The sequence below is a fragment of the Cyrtonyx montezumae genome, unplaced genomic scaffold (genome assembly GCF_038088225.1).
Source record: "Cyrtonyx montezumae isolate F1298 unplaced genomic scaffold, pur_monq_1.0 scaffold_17, whole genome shotgun sequence".
Taxonomy (NCBI): Eukaryota; Metazoa; Chordata; class Aves; order Galliformes; family Odontophoridae; genus Cyrtonyx; species Cyrtonyx montezumae.
In genome coordinates, this window is record NW_027071903.1 from 18,804,248 (window position 1) to 18,826,938 (window position 22,691).

Below are 22,691 nucleotides of genomic sequence, written 5' to 3' on the forward strand. Positions count from 1 at the left end.
TTAGACTTAAAATAAATATTAGTCTTACATTCTTTATTTTCCTTCTAATTACATGGTTCTGAAGGATACTTACTGTTCTAAAGAAAACTCATGCAAAAAAAATAACCCATTACTACTACAGGGTGTTGAAAAGTCAGGAAATTACATTTTCTGAGAGTAAGGGAGCAATCAATACTCACCCTGTGGTGATAGCAAGGATCTGAAGTAGTCTCGTGCTAGCTACTTTCAAAGCTGTGCTGAGCTGAGAAATACCAGTTTTGGGAAGCAACTGTAGTGGTTGTCCTAACATGGTGTCTGTGCCACACAGCTGTGATAGCACATTCAGCAAACCAGTGGAAATAGCCAAGGAGACATCAACAGGCTGATAGTGTACACTTAGAGCAAAGACTGTTACCAACAGAAGACGTTGCTGTGCTTCTATGATTAAAACATATTTTTTAATTAGTAATCTGTTTATAGAAAGAACACTAAGATGAACAATATTAGATTAGTTTTAAGAAAAAGTAACAAATTAAATCACTGAGTAGAGTTCCTGTTAATGCATGCTCTGAGGTAGACTTTCTTGTACACCATCACAGCCTGATTTATTCAGTGCCCTCTGTGTCAAGGGTGTCCAAAGAAAACTATCCCACAGATCTAGTTCATGATAGTTTCTGATGCAAAAATCACAAAAGAGACTGGACTCTTCTCCCTAAGGTAAGGAGAAGCAGCTGAAATACTGGTTGCTGCTTGTACTTCAGGATGATTCTCAACAGATTTCTTTCAGTTGCATTTAACTGTAAGTGATGCCAACGAATAATTCAGGTAGAGCCCCATTAGGCTCTATCAACAAACTCAACTATGCAACTCTTTTCTGTACTGAAGCTCTCAATGAGTGTAAGTACAAAAGCACAAAGAGTTGCAGAATTCCAGCTATCCCTTAAGGACAGAAGCACACAGGAATATCTTGGTAAAGGACTTAAGAGGGGGATTTCAAAAACATGCAATATGCCCTGTACTTTGGGTTTGGGTTTAAAAAAATTAGAGCTGAATGAAGAACAAAAGGTTTGGAGATTCTTAATCACTTCTGAAAACTGATAGCTGGAAAACAACAAAAAAAAATTATTGGAAACGACAAAGAAATGAGAAAATTAGTATGTGGCTTACAGGAGTTGGAAAGCTTACAATACCTAAAAGCCTTAAAATAAAAAGGACTGACACTTGAAGAAAGTTAAGATAAAAAAGAGTTAAAAAGATTCTCTTCAGAGAAGTTGCTAGCTCAATACTTTATCTGCGAATTCTGGCCACTAACATCAAAGTTTGCTTTGTAACACTTAGAATATGCTGTACTACATATCAGAGGACACATTTTACAAATCTTGCTTTCACTTACCTATGTGATGCTTATTAGCTTGCAGAGCTCTTTCTAAGGTAGCAGACAATTGCTGGTAAATTTTGTGCACAGCCACCTGAATTTCAATCTGAATGCTCCTCTTAGCTGCTCTGATACCATCCTGGCTCAAACAAAAAATGCTTTAAGTACTGATAACATGTTTATCACCTAGTTACTGAAACAAACAGAAACAACCTATTAAAATACATACCTGGTAGTGATGCAGTCTTATGCTCTCTCCTTTGGCACCCCCATGTCCTACTGTGCCTAAACCAAAGCATCCAGCAAGAAACTGTAGTCTAACAGAAGTAAGCAAAGAAGATGACTGAAATCCTGGCCCCTGATGACTTCCCATTAATGCCACACTGCCTTTTTCTTCCATCCCTGATAGAAGCACTAAGATTTGATGAAGAGCTTCCAGACGAAGCTAGAAGTAAACACAACCAAAAGGCAATATTAAATAGTAAGCATCCTTAGAAATCAGATCATTTTCAGCCAGAGCAGGAATGAATGATGTAGCAGTTTCCTCTGAAATTCAAGTCTGAGATTTAAAGAATATGTAATAAATGTTTAAGTGGATTTTTTACTTTCCTTTTTAGAGCTTTATATGAAGTTCCCAGTATCAGTTAAGATATATATATATATATAAAAATCTCTGTAATAAACAGAACTTGGAAAATGGTAAAATCCATAAAATTCAAAATACGTGAGAAGTAAGAAAAGGTTTCAACCTGACACTTACCTCAGCCCTCAGCTGCTGCTGCTCCATTGCAATTATTGATGCCTGTGGACTGGTGGACATACTTTCCTCTGGTTCCTTAAATCCTGGAGAGTTTCCTACATCTCCACTTACAAAGCTGACGACATTTTCAATCAAAGTATGAACTCCAAGAGATCTTGAGAGATCAAAATCGGACTCAACAAATGAGTAGGAGGAAGTGTACAACCAATCTCTGCTGTGTTTCAGACGAGCCCATGAGTCAGTTAAAGGCTCCACTTGACTGTGTATTGCTCCTAAACATATACATAATAAAACCTCATAAATTCCAATTCAGTAGCGAACAGATGTCAACAATAGCTAAAGACTGAACTGCTGCTACTCATACAGGTGGAAAATGGATATCCATGATTAATTATACCATGCATTAAGCAACTTAGAGCAGAACAATTGATTTAAATTTACAGCAACTGCCCTAGAAGAAAGGCTGTATTTCTTTTAAATATGTCAAGCAGTATTGCAACACACTGCCAAGTGAGAGAACAAAAAGACAGAAGCCACTTGAACTGCTCAACTTAAAGCTAGAACACTGGAAAAAAAATGCTTTGCGGCTAAATGAGAAAATTGTAAAGAAAAGATCTGCTACAAAAGAAATTGTGCCCTTTGTACATTTACTTTAAGGTCTAATTGTAAAATAAAAGCATATTTTTTCTTTGTTTTAATCAAGTCATTATACACTCTATAGTTTTGAAAAAGCACAATGTTATTTTTTGAATAAATTGCCTGCAGAATTCCTGAGTGCAGAAGGGCAAGTAAACCAAGAAAAATTCACAGAGAACATTTACTTTTTTCTGTTTCTTTGATAAACATGTATATCAAATTACTACTACAGCACATATTAGAACTCTACCTTATTCATCTGATAATTTCACAGATTTATTTTTTAAGATTTCCTATCATGCCAGCATGTCATTACATTATCAAAAACTTCACCTTCACTAATTAATATACTCCTCTAAATGACAGTTATCTGCAGCACTGGAACTTATTTATTATCATATATGTGATCTCACCTCCAAAAGCATTTTGCTAGCCTGCATCCCTGGCATAAATGAATGCAATGTCAATGAAGTCATACCTTCATTAGCAATTAAAAATAAAAAAGGTTTAAAAAATTAAAGAAGTTTTAAAATAATATATTTATTTATTTATTACTAATATCAACACATATGTTGGTATTTTATTTCTTCTGTAAATGCTGTTAGCTGAGTTGGAGCTAGGCATTATAAGAGATCACACTGATCAAAAAAACTTCCCAACAGACAGGTAATGCCTTGAGAGCTATAAGTAAACCAAAGTATTTTCACATAGACTTCCAACACCTAGTTTGAATTACCTTAAATAATCTATACACAGTTTACAATATTAATGATTCTTGTGCACAGTGTATTTCAGATACTGTCTGGAGAAACACAATCCATTCACAGTACTCACACAAACCTACTTTAGACACTGAAGTATCTAAAAATCTGTCTGCAAGGTACAAGCTTTGAACGTTCTTAAACATATCCATATTCAGGAAAAAGTCACACAAATTCATGAAACTCAACTGATGAAAGCCCACTTAGGATGAGTTCCAGTGTTAACAGCTGGATACTAGTGTCAGGACCTCCTACTAAACAATTTTTACTTGCAGAAGCTCTGTGAACAGCTGCTCTTGGGAACAATGTCGACAGACACATAGCTTTCTGAACTCAGGACAATGTTCCTACCAGCCACCCTTCATCACCTTTTCCTGAGGCAAGGCAAAAGGCCAGTTTTCTGCACCTGAAAATCACCTACCCACAACAAATTACAAATATAAAATACTCTGAAAGTCTGTTATCCCTTTATGTTAGGTAGTTTATCTCCAATTAGCTAGCAAAAAAAGAAACCTAAGTGCCAGGTCTATAAATTATGAAAATCTTTCCACATCCCATTAACTTTTCTGTAAATAGAGTTCAGATGTGTTTATAAAGTATTCCATATACCTGCTACTAAGCAGACTGCAATGGCTTCAGAAAGTGCCATCACAGTACTCAGAACTAATATGACCTAATAGAGTATTTGGCAAAAATGTGTTTAATATCAGAGAATTTAATGAAACTCTCTTACTCAATTTTGTAACTTATGGTATAGTGTAGGTTGGTCACAACACTTAAAACACAATACCATCTTACCCTAATTTTAATACTCGTTCCTGTACTCAGTTTTTAATAGAGAGCTTTAAAATAAGTTATATGCTAAAGAGTCAAGTGAGGAACATGAGATGTAAAGGACAGCATTAATGGGCACCAAAATACAGCTGTCATCTAAGAGTTTCCTAGCATATGACTTGTGAACAAGGCCCAGGGAAGAGGCAAACTGAAGCCTGAGACTTTCTACAGTAAGCACAAGCCTAATTACTAACAAGTATATAAAGCGTTGCCTATGTATCAACAACTGTTTCAAAAGACAGCTCTGCAGTCTTTTCACAGCAGTAGTGGTTAATGCATTCCTAAACATCATCATCCTGTCCTCTGCCTGTCCTATGCTGTGTCATGCCACCCTGAAGCACAGCAGAGAATCAAAGGATGTGTAATGAAACCAAAAGCAATTCTAATGCCTTAAATCATAAACTTTGAGATACCATCTCACATATTAACCGACCATCAGAAGAAAATTTACTTTTGATAGTAAGAAAGGAGCTTCTAAATAAGATCATCCCTTATATATTAATAAACAATTAAACTATCTCTTATTTGAAAAAATACAAGGTCTTAGTAAATCATTTTAGTACTAAATGTAAGAACATTTCAACATAAAACAATTTTAAACTCTTTCCAATTAGAAGAAAAGTCCAAGGATTACGCGACATAAATGCAAAACAATTGAAAATGTAACTGAAAATATAAAGATTTAAGCAATTTCAGAAGTCAAAGTATATGCTTATACCTCAAATTAAAATATTTAAGAATTAGGAGAAATCGAAAACTTACACTATATTTTTTTCTTGAAGATGTTGAGTATCAACAGAAGATTCAACATAAGCTTGCACAGAACCTTAGCTAGATTCTGTGCAACATCCACTACACAGAATTGATTGCAGCTTAGGACTTCTATAAGCCTCTACAATCACATGAATTGAATTGCATGTAAGAGCAATCTTTAAGCTTATAGTAAAAAGAAAACAAGTTTACTTGTCCTTGAAAGCCAGCTTGTAAAAATGAGTTTTCTACATGAATGTGGCACAGCTGCAATACACACTTAATAAAACATAAAACATGTAGGGAAGCTATAGAGGAAAAAAAATAAACATGCCATCAGGTACTTGCTTGAAGCTCTTCTTTTTTCTGGGGCTCAACTGGCCAAAAAGGAGTAAATACACTACACACCACACAAGAATCAGAAGACAAAAGCAGACATTTGAAACAGAAGACAACATATTCATCACATCTCTTCCTCATATTATACTGAATTTAGAATTAAATGGTCAGGTTCATCTCAACCAATACCTCAATACATCACTCAGTGAAGTTTTAGGAAAAAAAACCACAACAGTGTGTATCTATTTTTGTTTTGAATTATCATAATGTAGGTAATAGACTTACTAAATTTTCTACCATCTTCCCAGGGAATACATAAATGCATTAAAACATTTATACCTCCTACTTAAACAGACCCTTGAATTTCAAAAATCAATACAAGCACACTATTTTATTTCACATGAACTTGAGTATATTTTAAGTTGCTATTTTTTTTTCCAGTTACCTGAATTGTGTCAGTAAAATACTAAAGTATGCACAGGCACAATGAAATTCACTAAATTAAATTTATCTGAAGACTGGAGGAGTTGCAAAATATTTGTGACTGTAATGATAAACATGCATTCTTTATTTCTAAGTATACTTACTGCATTAAATATAAATACAAAATACAATATTTTGAGGCATACTAAGTCTGCAGAAGTGAAAAAGATGAATCTAAGCAAGGAAAAAAACAAAAGCCAATGGCACTGTGTATCAGGGGAAATCTTAATTATTTCATCACTCCATGTGGAAAAAGCTTAGAAAAAGACTTTTTTTCTACAGGAACAGAAAGGAAAGTTTGGCAACTCAAAAGCAACTGAATAATAGCAAGGAACAGGATCCTCAAAAGATCATCAGGCTGAAGTAGGAATACCACTGTCTTATTTCTGAGCAGAAAATACGTGGCGAAAGAAACTAGATTAGAGTGTACTAAATGGCTGAGATGTTGCATTAAAAGACAATGCTCTTCTCCCAGACTGAGCTGCAAGACAACACAAACTTAAAAGAGTAATTTTTCTACTACTGGTATTCTGTATTGCAATTTCTGAATAGGAACAGCTTTTATACCATAAAGATCAGACTATTCCCAACAGTTAAGATTTTATTTTTAAGAAGTGATCTGAATTTTGAATAATTATTTGCTGAAATCATTGAAAAGAAATTCTAAAATAAGTCAATCTACTTCAGAAAAAATTACTTCCTTGCCCATTGCAAAGAAACCTACTTACCAAAACTCTAAACACAGTGCATTTTTTGCAGGCTTTGCAATGACTGAATACTCTGCAGAGACTGATGATTGAACTGAGAAAAGTAGGCGGTGTAGGACAGGGAAAGATCTGCATTCACACACAGCATTTCTGAGAGTTGAAAAATCTGATGAGTCCATCATGACTTTAGTAACTGATTAAAACTGCCACACATTCTAATAAAATGAGGGTATAAGAGTTGGTTGATAGCAATGATGAATTCTCTGGTAATTATGTATGGGATTGAAGTGCTTCTGGAGGAAAAAAAAAGGTCATGAATCCCCTGTAGGAATCGACTGAGCTGAACATACTTGGGACACAATACAACTGACTGCAGAAGTAATCAGCGATTTCCATCAATTTTAACAATTCCCTAGCATTTCAACTAAAAGTTGATTCACCTTCCAACTATTTGTTATGGCTTCTTGTTACCTACTTCAATGGATAGGAAGAGGACATCTTCCTGAAAACAGTACACTGGTTGACATTAAATGGGTGTCAACAACATCAAGAAGGCAGGGTGCTGCTTTCAGAATTGCAACATGGGTATCTGCAGCTCTTGGCACTGATTGCATGGTTAAAAGTCATCAGTAGCCAGCACTCAGATGTAAAGGACCTTAGAACATATTTATGAATCTTGAGAATGAAAGAGCTGGAATTCTGTGATCTTCCTGCTTACTGTATACAAAATACCTGGACTTGGAATACTCCCCTTGCAAACAGGATGAAGTAGGTAACTCATAACAACATAGTGTATAATGTATACACACATTTATGTGCACCATTCACAGTCACCATTCTATAGCAAGCAGTGTGTTTAAATTCTAATGAACTCACAAAAACTTCAGCCTTAAGTTACATAAAGTAACAATGGTGATATCTGTTTTGTGTAAACAGAGGCAAGGAAAAGACTGTATGTTTTACTTTATGTTAATTATAATTTGAGAGGTGTTTCTAGTGTCTACTCTCGTAATGCATGATTATCTACCACACCCAAACTGAGGATCTCCTCTACCATTCATACAACATGCATGTTTCCTTTTGCTACTTTTCCTCACTTTGTGTGGCATTAACATCTTCCACATCTTCCACTCAAAACCAGTTCATGTGTGGGAGTTGTATGAGCAGAAGAGATAAACATGCACATGGAAAGAATGCGTCAAAAAAAAAAAACCAAAAAAAACCATGACTAAAAGATTATTTAAAAAAACCCAAACTGTTGTTTTTCATTAAAATGCCAAATGCTTTCTTTCAAGGTGCTTAAAAGCACAGCTGGAGAACATCCTGAGGAACAATGCTGCAGACTTCTGCAGGGCACCTCTTTACAGCAGCTCACTTACATTCCACAGAATGGAACAGCAACAAAGAACAGCTCAACAGATGAAAATCTGATTTATATTGGAGCAGTGGAGAAAGTCGTTGCTTGGTTCTGTAAGAGTGCTGGAGTTGAAATGATGCATAAATTATGCATTATTTTCTGGGTAAGAGTTCTCAATGTTGAAGTACATTTTATGGTATAACTTCAGTAGTGGTATAAGAATAGACTGCTCTAGCCAATAATGAACTTCTCTGTCAATATTTCCTTGTTAAAGGCTAGGGAATGAAAATACAATATGAATTTCTAATTTATTCAAGTCACAGATATCCTCACTTGCTTCTGAGAAGCACTGCAATTCTAGAAGCTAGGGGAAATGCTTACAACCTAGGAAACAGTATAAGCTGGCCCAAAAGTAGTCACTGTTAGCACAAAAAATAAATGATAACAATTTCAATGTTGTTGGAAAATTGTACACTTCCAGATTGTCAATAAAGTACTGCAATTACAGACACATTTTAACTTAAGACACATTAACATATTTATTCTAATCAATATTCATTATGTAATGAATATCAATAATACTTACCCCTTTTTCTGTGTGACGATGCCAAATCCAAATCAACATTTCTTCTTCCACTCTAGAGTAAAAGATTAATAAAAGCTCATTTCTTTAAGTGGAAATATGTGGCACATAATTTTTGAGTGTTTAAAATACATTGTTCCCACACAAAAATAATAAAAAAATTAACTGAGCTATATTACTTTCAATTCCTGTTTTATCACCATTGTTTTCTCGTAACAGTAGTGCTTATTAGCACAGATCCCTACACTGAAACACAATCCTAAACAAGTAACAATGTACTGACATTCTCCAAGGCACGTAATATCAGTTTACTTACCAGTGAATAACCTTCCTCATCTGATTCTGGCTGAGATAAATCAGACTCACTTCTTGACTTCATCAGTCTATAGTTCGAGTTTGCATGGATTGAGCGACTCTCTGCAGTAAGACTTTCACTCCTGCATCAGACATACAAACACAACCACAAAAAAAAATACTTTTATTAGCCAAAAGTAATAATTAGTGATAAATAGTTGATGGGAAAACACAGCAAGTACCACAGTTTTATGTGGGAGAAGACTATCATGGAACATCAGAAGACCAGAACTAAAGAGGAGTCACTCTGACAAGAGAGTCACACAGCCTTGCTTTAAGAACTAGAATTCCACAGAGGCAGAAAGAATGAAAGGGTACTGAATAGATACAGTCTCTCTCTAAATTCCCTTATCACTATCCTCATTTAAATTTTAAGTGAAGGAAATGTCATAGCAACAAAGTTTCTGTACATCAGAAGTTTAAGCAGACTCAGAAGTTCACTAAGAGCACTGGCTACCAAGGACTGTATCCAAATTTAACAATTCCTGGGCTATATTCTAATACACATACAGAAATTGAAATAAAAATTTACATGGAGCAAATTTAGAATAAAGTGGTGTTATCGAGTATATCTCAGTTACAAAAATCATGTAGTGTTTATATTCTTTGCATGATACATTTGTCCAATTTCATGAGCTATCTGGCTTTGTTACTTCCCCGTGCATAACAACACAGCCAAGATGCTAGAAAAACATTTAACACTAATCACAAATGACAAATTTTTCACGATACACTTTGATTCTTTTTTTCTTTTAAACATATCTTACAGTGGTTTTGGATACTGAAGTACTAGAAACTGTTTACAGATAATACAGGTAATAAAAAATACAAACACAAATTACTTTTAGGAAAAATAATTTTTCCAACTACAGCTGTTATCTGTACAGTAGATGATCTGGACTCTATTACTACTTATTGGTAAGCTCAACCTTGGATAAGAAATTCAGACTACATGGAAAAAAAAAACTCTTGTAGAGATTCATCAATGGGGACTAAGAAAACAGAAAATATCACTGACCTCAAAAAAACCCAAGCCAAGAAGCGTTTAGATGAGGTGCTAAAGGACTTAATTTAGTAGTTGGGTAGAGATAGTGATAGGAGGATGGTTGGACTAGATGATCTTATAGGTCCTTTCCAACCTTATGAACTTATGAACTTATGAACACCATAAGCATTGCTCTGGACAAAAAACATTTTTTTTTAATTTCTAAGAATCCACAGAGGAAAACTGCTATTATTTCATCAATTGTAAAGGTAGAACAGTTAACTATGTAAGTGAAGCTCACCTTGTCATTAGTCCAATGCCCTCAGGAGCAGTAGAGGGAGGCTGCTGTAACTGCCCGTCCTCCCTTCGCTTCTGGAAATCCTCAATAACAGGGCTCACCCCCAGGATCAGCAAGGCAGATCTGTGGATTACAGAGTTGCATGCAGCAGTATACACATCTTGACCTTCTGTCAGATCAGTGCTGATTCTTCTTTCCTGCTGAGACTGAGGAGGTTGATCATCAAGTCTAGTCCCCGTCCCAGTGTTCATTCTATCTCGATCCCGACTGCGAGCTACTTCACGGGCTGATAGGAAACATTGAAATATTTCTGTAACATGCAACACAAAAAGAAGGTCTTAACTTCTAGACAAAGTCACACAGAAAAAAATATTCATCTACAGCTCAAGCTAAAAACAATGTCAGATTACAAAAAAACAGCAAATATTTTTCCAGTGGTAAAATAACACAGTAATAGAAACTCATAAAAGATGTCACAGAAACAGATGGAGTCAAGTACTTACACAGTGCTAAGTTTAGAAGGAAGAGACACAATAATTTGGCAGAACACTAAACACCCTTTCAGTGTCTTACAGCAGCCCAACTGCCATGTAGATAGCATCAGAAGAGTATTTCACATTAACCTTATAGTAGACACAAAAGGTAATCCTTTAGGATCTCCAGAAAAAATGCCATCGTCTCACCTCTTCTAATGTGAGCTTTGACATTTCTAGACCTATTTCCTGTACTGCACTCAGAGATCTCGTCCAGGTGGAATTTTAGAACACTGAGCACTTAGCCAGGACAACTGACCATCAAGCAGCAAAAGCTAATTGGATCTGCTTAATAAGTAACACACATGCAAACCTTTAGATTCTTAAACCATATGGTGCATATTCCCTTCAACTATACAGTATGCTTTCAGGAAAGCACTGAGGGTATGATAATCCCTCATATGGAAGCTAAGGGTTTAACATGCATTTTGGTACACAAGAACCCAAGTAAGAATATGGGAGTCCTAATGGGGAATGGAGGCATTGCCAACAGAATAGGTCATAGTTATGGCGGAAAAGAGGCAACCATTCTAGCAGTAACAAGAGAAACAGTAGTTGGAAAAGGGGAGAGGGGGAAGGGGAGAGGGGGAAGGGGAGAGGGGGAAGGGGAGAGGGGGAAGGGGAGAGGGGGAAGGGGAGAGGGGGAAGGGGAGAGGGGGAAGGGGAGAGGGGGAAGGGGAGAGGGGGAAGGGGAGAGGGGGAAGGGGAGAGGGGGAAGGGGAGAGGGGGAAGGGGAGAGGGGGAAGGGGAGAGGGGGAAGGGGAGAGGGGGAAGGGGAGAGGGGGAAGGGGAGAGGGGGAAGGGGAGAGGGGGAAGGGGAGAGGGGGAAGGGGAGAGGGGGAAGGGGAGAGGGGGAAGGGGAGAGGGGGAAGGGGAGAGGGGGAAGGGGAGAGGGGGAAGGGGAGAGGGGGAAGGGGAGAGGGGGAAGGGGAGAGGGGGAAGGGGAGAGGGGGAAGGGGAGAGGGGGAAGGGGAGAGGGGGAAGGGGAGAGGGGGAAGGGGAGAGGGGGAAGGGGAGAGGGGGAAGGGGAGAGGGGGAAGGGGAGAGGGGGAAGGGGAGAGGGGGAAGGGGAGAGGGGGAAGGGGAGAGGGGGAAGGGGAGAGGGGGAAGGGGAGAGGGGGAAGGGGAGAGGGGGAAGGGGAGAGGGGGAAGGGGAGAGGGGGAAGGGGAGAGGGGGAAGGGGAGAGGGGGAAGGGGAGAGGGAAGGAAGCATATATTTGAGGAAAATATTCCAGGCCAATTTTCTAAGTTTTATATACATTCTACATTAGTTTTCCAAGGCTAACATAACTTCCACCTTCGAGAATAATATGGTAACAACAGAACAAACAATTGAGTGTGACCGAATGTTGCTTCACTAAAATTTGAAGAATCTATTACTCCATTGACTCTAAATACAAACAAGCCCAAGTGTAGAGAAGTTCACCTTTTTCAGGCTGCTTTTTAAAGAATTAAATCACTACTTCATTTTTTTTTTTAGAAAAACCAGGAGAAAGTATTGCAATTAGTGCTACAGGTAATGAGTTTTGGTCAAAGCCTCAATCTTTTTAATAAATTTGAGATATTCAAAAGATACCAGCCTGGTCAGCCCTGTGTTGTTTCCAAACTTATGAACATTGCCCTTCAAATGTACAAGATGAACATACACAAGTGCAGCAATGACTTCCATGCATACTAATATAAACAGAGATCAGTTGAACAGAAATTTAGAGAAAATATTATGAAGTCTATTACAGTTATATAGTTTATACAAGAAGTGTTAATACACGTCAGATGAATTACCCATAGAGGTATATTCATATTCCCCTGTATTAAAAGAACTTTCTAACCCAATAAAAGCACTGTATCATCTTATAAAAATTTGTAACAATGCACAAAAATCTACCACAATCTTTTCAATCTTCTTCCCACTCTACTTTTGAGTGAAAAACCAACTGACCTTCCAAAGCACGTTACACTTATTGACCCACACAACTAGTACTTACTACCAGCTGTCATCACTTCATGCTCTCTTTCCTCTTCTTCATCTTCCTGTTCTATGTGCCCCTCTTCTCTGTCCCGCTCTGCCTGCTCCTCCATTTCTGCTTCTTCATCAATTGTACGAGTAAAAGAATGCTCCTGAGTATCTACATCAGCCGATTCTTGGTTATCCAGCATCTTGATAAAAAAACAGAAGCCTATAATGAAATAATTCTCACCAGAACAAAAGCCAATCAAAAACTTGTTGAAAACAGTGGTTCTGGAATGTCAACCAAACTAAATTTTGGTTAACAAAGCTAATTAATCCAGATCTACATCCAAGTTGTATAGCTCTGATGTACAGCATACTATCACCATGTCTACTGATAAAACTAGGTTTCTGGCTGTGCTCTCTTCAAACACCGCAAATCTTTTGCTTCTAGCGACTTAACAGCCCATCTGCTGCAGATTAATAGATTCTAATTATATGCTGCACATTTGCATTTGAAATATCCTGAACTTTTTTCAACCAGGCAGAACAAAAAGACCTGCAACAAATGAAATTAACATTTGAATATCTTCAGCTATATACAGAATTCATCTGTTACTTAGGTGTTACACAGTATTCCCTTAACATGCTATTAAACAGAAAGGAATGAAAAATATTTCCAGTCTTACCCATCTGTCTCTTGACGATGATCTAGTCTGAATAAGTTCCATGTTCTTGCAGGCAAGCAAGCGACTCCGAACTTTATAAACACAACGGTATACTTCTGCCAAGGCTTTGCCAGGCTGATACCTACAATAGAGATCCCAAACAACAACAAAATCACACAAATTTTATTTTAAAAATTGGAATTGAGCTTTTAAAGACCACTTCAAGTTACTTGCCTGCTCTCACCACAGGCTTGACTAAGTAGACTTGTATGTTTCAGAAGAGCTGCAAGAACAAATCTGGAAACAGTATCCAGGAGTGATTCATTAGTTAAAGTTGCAGTATCCCAATCTGAAAATGGAAAGGACTCATCAAAACCAGCTACCGTTTCCAACAAAAACATTTTCAGTGACATCATATAAGAATCTTCACCCTTTTAAATCTTCCAATTTAAAAGCAGATTCAATACTTAAAAAATTAAGCTTAATATCAATAACTCATGCTGCTTCAGAGACAAATATGTTTTGGCCTGCTCAGGGTATTTATGTCTAACACTCAGCCAAGGAGGGCATGCAAACTCGCTAGCCAGAAACTCAAAGAGCTGAGTTATGTTGCAACCTCCTTCAGCAAGGATGTGCAACTGGAGCTCTTTCCTTTATCTAGCCACTGAGTTCATGGAATTTTTTAGTAACTTGTCATATTTGAGGCCTTCTATTCTCTTACATGTTGCTGAATCCAGATTCAAAAATTATCTTGCAGACTCACCTACAATGGAACAGCTGTATCTCCATTAGGAGAGACAGTAATTTACTTTAACAGAGCTTAAGCATATGCAACACTGATAATATTAACGAGACATTTTGAAGACTCAAAATTTAGGTTCCTTAAGTGTTTCCAGAAACTTGCATTTTCATTTAAAAATAATTTTTCCCCACTTTAGAAAATGACTGTTATGAAAATAATACCGTTCCACCATAAAATAAATGAACTCCTAAGATAACATCCTCAAAGCTCCATCTACATTCCAGGTGGAAATCAAATTATTTTGCATACTTCCACACATAATAACTTCATAATAGTATTTTTATTACTAAATATTACTTATGAATCCTTGAAAGCTGCTTTAGAAATTACAAAAATCTGTCTCTGTAAGTCCAAGCTTAACATACCATCTCCTCTGAGTTCTGTGACTTTGCGTTTTATGCTATGTTGTTGACATACAACTCTCAATCACCTTATATTGTAAACTAAGCAGGACCACATCAAAACACTCAATTCCATAACAAAAATAACATCAATTAGCCCATTCACCTCAGATTTTTCAACCAGACAACCAGGACAACCAGCTTTTTTTTATTATTTTTTTACTGGAATTCCTAACTCCATGGAGTCCTGAAACAATTATTCACACTGCTCTCAACAGGTAGACAATAGAATTTGCTGCCTTCTTAATCTGGCCTAGTTTGGCTAGAGGTACAGAAAATAATCTCTGGGTCTCTCAGAGTTACAGTACGACAGCAATGCTCAGTGGATCAATACAAAGGAGGCCTGGAAAGATCAAGAAGGAACAAAGACCATAGGCAATAAGGATGAAGAGCCACTGATACTGTAACACCAGCCTCACAGGGACTTGAAAAACTAAAGAGGACTTACTCTTTCATCGCATTCATAGCATATTTTCCAAATTACTTCACCTTCCTCCATCTCCCTCTTACCCATTCTTTTTTTTAATTACAAGTTTCACCCCACTTTAGTATGAAAACACAAATATAAACATCTCAGTAAGGAAACAAGAGCCCCTCTTTTCTTAGTTTGGAGGGGAACAGAACACTGAACTATACGCTTGCCAAATAATGGACTAAGTTTCAAGAAAACAGTGGAACATGACATTAAAATACATTAATCATGCCACAGAACTAAGCTGTTACCAAGGAAAATACAAGAACTTCACTAGGCACATAGCTGAAGCACACAATATATATTTAACTTACATATACATTCCACACCTACCTTTACTGACAGCATAGTCTTGCATACTGATCCACAGGCTCCTTGCTGGCTCTTTTGTACAACCCAAGGCCAAATCAACATAGACAGTAATCTCAGGTCTCAGCTTATAATCAAATGGCTTCTGTTCCTCATTTCCAGATAAGGCCACTTCTAATAAGGAGCTCATGCACTTGTCTAACAGAAGGGAATTAAACTCCATAAATTTTGAGGATTACACGCATCTATCTTGAAAGGCATACAAACGTATTTCACTCTCCACTCTATTTCAGAATAAATGCATTAAAAGACCAGCATACCTCACTGTCCAACTACAAACTCCCACTAGACAAACTGATCTATTTACAATTTTATATAAAGTTCATGAAGATTTAGAAGCATTATCCTCTGCTTCAATATCATAATGTTGCATCATTAAATTCTCTCTGACCTATAACCACCTATAACATGCTTGGTTGGGTTGGAAGGGATGACTAGAAACGGTAGTACCGAATGCTTTCAGTGCCTCTGGTAAATGAGAAGAATTTGTTTTTAATCATGTTTTTAATTAATAAAGATTTCACTTTCTACACAGAATACAATTTAACATAATATTTTTAATGAAGAATATGAACAATGGAGCCCCTGATTTCTCTGTTAAATGACAAACATCTAAGAGTAAAACAAATTTCAATTAACTCAGTGAATTGTATTACTGCTTTCAGTGAGAAACTGTATGCTTTAAATTTTAATTATCTCCCTGTGCATTTTCAATATTCTCTCTAAACTATAGCAAATACTTAAATAACCCATTTTGCAACTTCTGGTATTAAGTTAAACAGACAAAAGAGCTGAAAGACAAACTCAATGTACAGAGACACACTCAAAAGTGATCAAGAAATTTCAAAACACAGCACAAATATTTACAGCGACTGTTTGGTTTCTGTATTTAATAGCTTACCTAAATGAGGAATATCCATTTCAACGCCATCGCTGAAAAGTGGAGTTTTCAACCAATAGGCTGTGTCCTGCTCCTCAGGGGACACTGGAGGTCCTTGAAGCATGCCACCAAGACACCGTCCAATAAGTAAAGCTACAGTTCGCTCTAGATCTACGAGCCATACCCAAGACTGGGCAGGCTGTGGTAAGGACACTCCAGCAGGATCAATTAATTCAGGTCCACCTAAAAGTATGAGCAATGAATCCCCAAATTAGTTGCCTAGATCTTAAAACCAATTTTAAAATTAGTAAAATTAATTTCAGGTCACGTAACATTTCCGTGTTAATAACAGTCGCTTTGCTCCTCTTTGTCAACAATCTGTAAACTAAAGAAACAGTTAGGACCAACTGATCACATATCAAATAGATCAGTGGCAAAAGCCATAACCATCCATGACTCGTGCCCAAAGTTTAAATTAGGCATGTTAGACACATGAGTTGCATGTGGTCTGAGACAGCTAACGACGCAGCCTGTCCTCGTGACATGGTGGTGGTTGCTCTTCCCTGCCAAGCAGCCCCGGGCACACATCCACAACTCAGCAACAACCAAACCATCCGTGTGCTGCAAATATCGTGTCAGCTGAAACCATGACGAGGGAAGGGGACAGCGTGGTGCTAACTCCACATTTTGCACCAATTACACACACAAGGTCAAACTGAAACCCACGTGTATTACACGTTACACATGCACTTGTGCCACTTGGCAACTAAAAAGCAGTGATCGTTGATAATATTTCAACCTAATGTAATCTCAAAAGAAAACAGAACCCAGTAAAAAAGAAATCATGGATGAAGTTCAGTGAAAAATGGACAGGTAAGTACTTGCTTGTAGGGACAGATAACATGGCAGTATGCTTCGTCTGTAACAAAACTGTGCCAGAAGGATCTGGTAGGCATGCCTTCAGGCAGTTAGCAGGTTCCAGAATCATTATGCTCATAGAATCATAGGATGGCTTGGGTTGGAAGGGGCCTTAAAGCCTATCCAAGCCCCTGCCATGGGCTGCCACCCACCAGATCAGGCTGCCCAGGGCCCAACCCAATACAGCCTCAAATGCCTCCAGGGATGGGGCACCCACAGCTTCCCTGGGCAGCCTATGCCAGTGTGTTACCACCCACTTAGTAAAAACTTAAATCCCAGTGCCTATTCTGAATCTCCCCTCTTTAAGTTTAAAGCCATTCTCGCTTATCTGTGTGCCTGTGTAAAAAGACGGTCTCCTGAAGTCCATAATTTTAAGTTAAAGTTTACTCACACAAAAGAAAATCTGGACTTGAGAGGAAATGGATCATGACAATTTTTTTTCCATTTACAAGTAAAGTACTTTCATGCATTACAAATTTATTATTTTCAATTAAATACATATACCTCCTATATTCTCTTGCATTCCCAATGAGATCAGCATACATTCACAGTAAAGAAGTCCACCCACAGCTCAAAATATTTCACAGCAAGGGACGTTAATACACTTAAGAATTTTAAAATGAGATGCAGTAAGACACTATGCCTAAAAAGCAGTTTGTAATAGAAATTAAGTCTTCCACTATATCAAGTGATATCATATAATCATTATCGAATCATTAAGGTTGGAAAAGACCTCTAAGACCACCAACTCCAATCGCTGACCCTTCCCCACTATACCACGTCCCTATGTTCCACATTTCAGAGAATCACAAATACTGGAAAAGACCACTATGATCACCTAGTTCATATCTTAAAGCATTAGGTATGGCTGTGGGCATCAAGATGCTAGAAGCATACAACCCAGTCTGGGGCAGGATTACAAACTCTGTATCACAGTTTTATTTGGGTAGGGTGGAGGACAGCACCCCTGTGGCACTGCTCAGCTCCAAGCAGGACTGACATCTGCTTGGGTTGCAGGATGAGTCATGGGGACAGCAGACAGCAGGACGAGGTCATGCTGCTTCCTATCTGCTACCACTCACAGCTCAAACCACCAGAAAAGGGGGCTGCCTCCATCAAATGCAGCTCTGAGGACAAGCTGAGGAGGCATTCATCTGCCTTGCAGGCCTCCAGCTGGTCAATAAGCAACATAAACACCTTTCCACCAACCTAGGACATACTGTTCTTTACTTTTCAGTAAAAGTGTGTTATTTATCACACTTACCATGAAGCGGCCACTGTAATTCTTGATCTTCCAGAAGTGCTGCAGCAGGTAAAAGTCTATTAAGACGATCCAGAGGTGGCAGCAGATCTAGCAGGTAACTCAACAAAGGCCGGGCTACTGACACAGGCAGTAACAGTAAAGAGTTGACAATCTGAGACAGCATACTACCAGCTGCAGATACATAAATTACATCTACAGAGGAAAAAAAACCCAAAAAACTGTAATTAGAATCTGGGGTGGGGAATCTTGGGATGTTTGTATTGTGAAGGTGTGGGAAAAATAAGGTTTCTTATTATTCTAATCTAAACAAACAAGAACTGTCCTAACCTACCAAGCCATCATTACTCATTTTCTAATGAGCATTTACCTCTTAATTTTTCTCCAACACTACCATTCCAAGAGCTTTCTTTGAGCAGCGTTGCAGAGCGGGAATAGATATCTGTAGCATGAGGCAATAGGAGCTGAAGGTGTTTATGAAGCAAAGCCACACTGCTGGAATTCTAGAAGGAAATAACCATCAATTATCATAACAATATTCAAATATTTAAGGAGTTCATTATTTAGACCAGTTTTGTTTTCAAACACTCAGAAAATTTTGCATAGCAATTAACATTTTGGTACTCATGTACACTGAGGCTATCTTCCCCCCTTTAAAATCAAAATAAGAATACATACTTCAGTAACACTGTTGATATGACAAAAAGCCAGCAACTGTTTCTGCAGTGAACATAAAAGCTCATGAAGATGAGCAGGTTGGCTGTTTTCTGACGATGATGCACCCAGTAAAAATTTATCACTGTTTTTTTCCAGTTCTCCAAAGGCTTGATCCTATTTAGACAAAAGGGAAAGAAAAAAACTCTCTTCAAGAAGCTTTTTAACCTTCAATTACTGAGGATTTTTATTAGCTTAACTCAAAGGAAAACTGAATAACTCACTCCTCACCCTGCCCCCAAATCACAGAGTTAAATAAGTACTATTTCTTAAGATACCTGAACATTTTATATAGAAACTTTTCTCCATTATATTTAACTCTGTAGTTGAATAAAAAGGTGCAAAAGTCTTCAATTGCACCTCTTCATGCACCCCTTAACTTTTCATCAGCCTTCACTATTCTACAGCTGAGAACAATAACGTATTTGACTTACAATAAGATGGCTGACCTATACTTGATGAACTACTGGAAGGCAGTTTCCTCAGTATCAACCAAACAGAATGACACTGAGTGTCTTTCTCTGATTGCTGGCATTATGTTGACATAAAAGGGCTCCATAATGCAATGTACCTATACTTGATGTGCTACATTATATCTTCCAAAAAAATTTGCAGCCAAAAGTAATAGCAGTAAACACTCTGATATGAAATCAACAACATTTATGTAAGCCAAGTTAAACAAAAAATACCACTGTAAGATCACTCCATCAATAATGTTAGAAGTAGTGAACTAATTTTAATCCACTTCATATACATATATATGGCACTGCTGCTTTAGATAAAGCAAAAGAATGCCACTTTCTGGAAGTGGGAAAGAACTTTTAAACCTTCAAAATATTCAAAGCTAATTGCCACTGAAAGAAAACTAAATACAAGGCATACACATACCGTGTAAAATCCCAAATTTCTTAGGAGAGTCTTCATTAAGATTTCAGCCAGATGAGTATCTGGATGACTGCTCTGGACACTGTATGTCTGATCAGAGAGATTTCCATAGCTGATGCATAATGAGGACGTTTCTGTGGTATCAGATGGTGAGCTATAGCCAAGTAAAGAAGCTACATGGGTGTGATCTTGCAAGCTTGTCAAAATAATATCCAATTGCATTCTCTGGGAAAAAAGAAAAAAAAAAAAAAAGAGTCCAGACACAAACTTCTTGTTCATGAAGCCAAAATAATGAAATAATAATGAAATGGCATTATAGTTACAACAGTTTTATCATAAGATGAAAATAATCTGGAAAATTTACCAACGAAATCCAAACATTTCTTTCTGCATGCCTTCAATACTAGAGAACAGATTAAAAAATCAAATTAGATAACTATACCGACTAAAAATCTGAGACTGACAGAGCGAAATAATACACCAGAACAATCCAGTCTTTACTTCGTTAAATTATGCATGTTTTATGGCTGTTTTCAGCTTTTTTCTTATCATTCTAATTTAAGGAAGAAGGAAAGGGATAAAAAGCATGACAAGTATAGAGGTGGCAGAGTAATGACCTTTCATTTCAGTAGCATTTCCTATTGTCACTGAAAAAAACTAATAGTGTTCAGAAAAACCTAACATTTTCTCTACTTGTTCATGGCTTTTAGTTTGCACCAGTACAAATCAGACATCTTTGGAAAATGAGAATCAAAAGATCCCTTTTCATAGTTTCAGTATTAGTGTAAACAAGTCTCTTCCACAATAAAATAAATGTTATCTACAGAACTGAATAACAGGCACTCTTATTTGTTGAAACTACAGCAGAAGCTTCAGCTCCTACTGCCATAAAGGACAAGATAAAGGACAAGAACAGATGCTCCTCCTTTTCCTTCCCCTTACAGGGTACATGGCAAGTCTCCTCATCTGTGTAAATTCCTGGTCTTTACATTCATCAAGAGAGAAAAAGGGAAAAAGTTACATCCCACTGATCTTTACAGAGTAGGATAAAATCCATCTGGAAAAATACAAGTACACTTCCTAGAAAACAGCTAATTTTCTGTTTCCACAATTTGTTAAGCAGGCTCTAATTCAACAATACCAAACCTTTAAACTTGTCCAGGTATTCTAACACAGCAATTACAAATCTTTGCTTGAGAGAACATGCAGTGCTCTTTACCACTCTAGAATCTCATTTAGGCAGACAGTTACAGTTGGGCTTTCAATGCATTCCACCAATAATGTGCAAGCTTCTCCGTTCAAAATCCCCTGCTGTTCCAGCAAAGGAATATGCAGCACTAGTTTCAAAATGCAGCATGTTATTCCCTTGACCATACCTGTCCTTTTGATAAGCTTTCCCATCTATCAGGACCCTGGGGTAGAAGAGAGTGTAGCAACTCCATTCTCTCACGCAATGGAGGAAGTAGCATAGTTGCTCCTACTGACAGAGTCTCAATTACGACCTAAAAGGTAAAGCAGCAGAAAATACTTCTTGGATAGGGAAAAGCAATCAATTCAACTGCATCTTTAAAAAACTCACATGGTACATGACACACCCAATACAGCCAGAACATATTCTTCATTTCATTTGACACCAGGTTTCTAATACAAAATAGCACATTCATCTTTTATTCCAGGATGTAAATGTACACAGTACACTGAAGGAATTAAATTTGCCCAACGTATTATTGTCAAATGTGAAGTTCGTTGTGAATTACCATTTTCTCAGTGCCATTGTAAGGGAAGGTACTTTAATCAATCTACAAGATTAATATTTTTCAGTTATCCATAATAAACTTTCTCAGAAGATAAAATTAAAATTCATAGCTACGCAAGTTCATCTCATTTTAAATGCAGTATGAATAGGCAAAGTGAGAGTGAATAATTTCTTACTTGTAACTGTAATGAACTGTACTCATCACAGTGCCATGTTTACAAAGTTAGAATGAGAAATTTCTAATAATACACTTAGAGAAAAAAGTATAAAGTAAAAAGTAGATTTTTTTTTTAAACTATAAACAGAGTATTACTTACTTCCTGAATTTCATCAGGGACAGAAGAGTCCATCAGTCTGAACAACAGATTTCGAAGAGGACCTGCCTGCCGTCCAAGAATACTAGTAGCTACACCTCCAGCTAGTGCAAGTGCAAGATGATTTGAAAGTAGCTTCAGGCACAATTTAAGAAAACTGTGATGCTCCCTGCAAGAAGAAATACATCTGTGTTCATATTTTCTATTTTTAGCCTTGCTCCTCACTGACTTGTGCACTGACATTTCCACTCGCATTGTATTTTGCAGACCAGAAAAGTAAATAAATTATAACTGTAACTTAACATAAATTCACCTGAAAGCCTACTGCTTATCTGCTAAAAAAGAAACAAGAAATGGTTCCCAGAAGAAACAGTCACCAGAATCAAAAGGCAAAATCTTTCCAAAAGACATTTACAGCTCAAAAGACAAATATATTCCTCACATAAAAAAAAAAAAAAAGCTGTTAAGGAAGTAATAAAAATAATCTTCTCTGATTATATTTAGAAATGAAACAATCAGATCAAAAACAAGAAGTCGGGATATTAATTCCTGGTCATCCTTCTCAAAAA

The 22,691-nt window shown here is 37.2% G+C and overlaps 1 protein-coding gene across 1 annotated transcript in view; it reads right to left on the minus strand.

Moving 5' to 3' along the window:
* HERC1 (HECT and RLD domain containing E3 ubiquitin protein ligase family member 1) overlaps nt 1-22,691 on the minus strand; it is an 88,362-nt gene that overhangs the window by 43,191 nt on the left and 22,480 nt on the right. The window contains exons 12-29 of the mRNA XM_065733531.1: nt 22,126-22,291; nt 21,429-21,554; nt 20,056-20,277; nt 19,132-19,284; nt 18,824-18,956; nt 18,457-18,648; nt 16,296-16,517; nt 15,359-15,532; nt 13,585-13,699; nt 13,372-13,492; nt 12,720-12,891; nt 10,205-10,511; nt 8,881-9,001; nt 8,568-8,619; nt 2,115-2,386; nt 1,584-1,799; nt 1,373-1,493; nt 180-417 (exon numbers count right to left, since the gene is read on the minus strand). Of these exons, the coding sequence (XP_065589603.1) occupies nt 180-417; nt 1,373-1,493; nt 1,584-1,799; nt 2,115-2,386; nt 8,568-8,619; nt 8,881-9,001; nt 10,205-10,511; nt 12,720-12,891; nt 13,372-13,492; nt 13,585-13,699; nt 15,359-15,532; nt 16,296-16,517; nt 18,457-18,648; nt 18,824-18,956; nt 19,132-19,284; nt 20,056-20,277; nt 21,429-21,554; nt 22,126-22,291 (3,123 nt within the window). The remainder of the gene's footprint in view (nt 1-179; nt 418-1,372; nt 1,494-1,583; nt 1,800-2,114; nt 2,387-8,567; nt 8,620-8,880; nt 9,002-10,204; nt 10,512-12,719; nt 12,892-13,371; nt 13,493-13,584; nt 13,700-15,358; nt 15,533-16,295; nt 16,518-18,456; nt 18,649-18,823; nt 18,957-19,131; nt 19,285-20,055; nt 20,278-21,428; nt 21,555-22,125; nt 22,292-22,691) is intronic.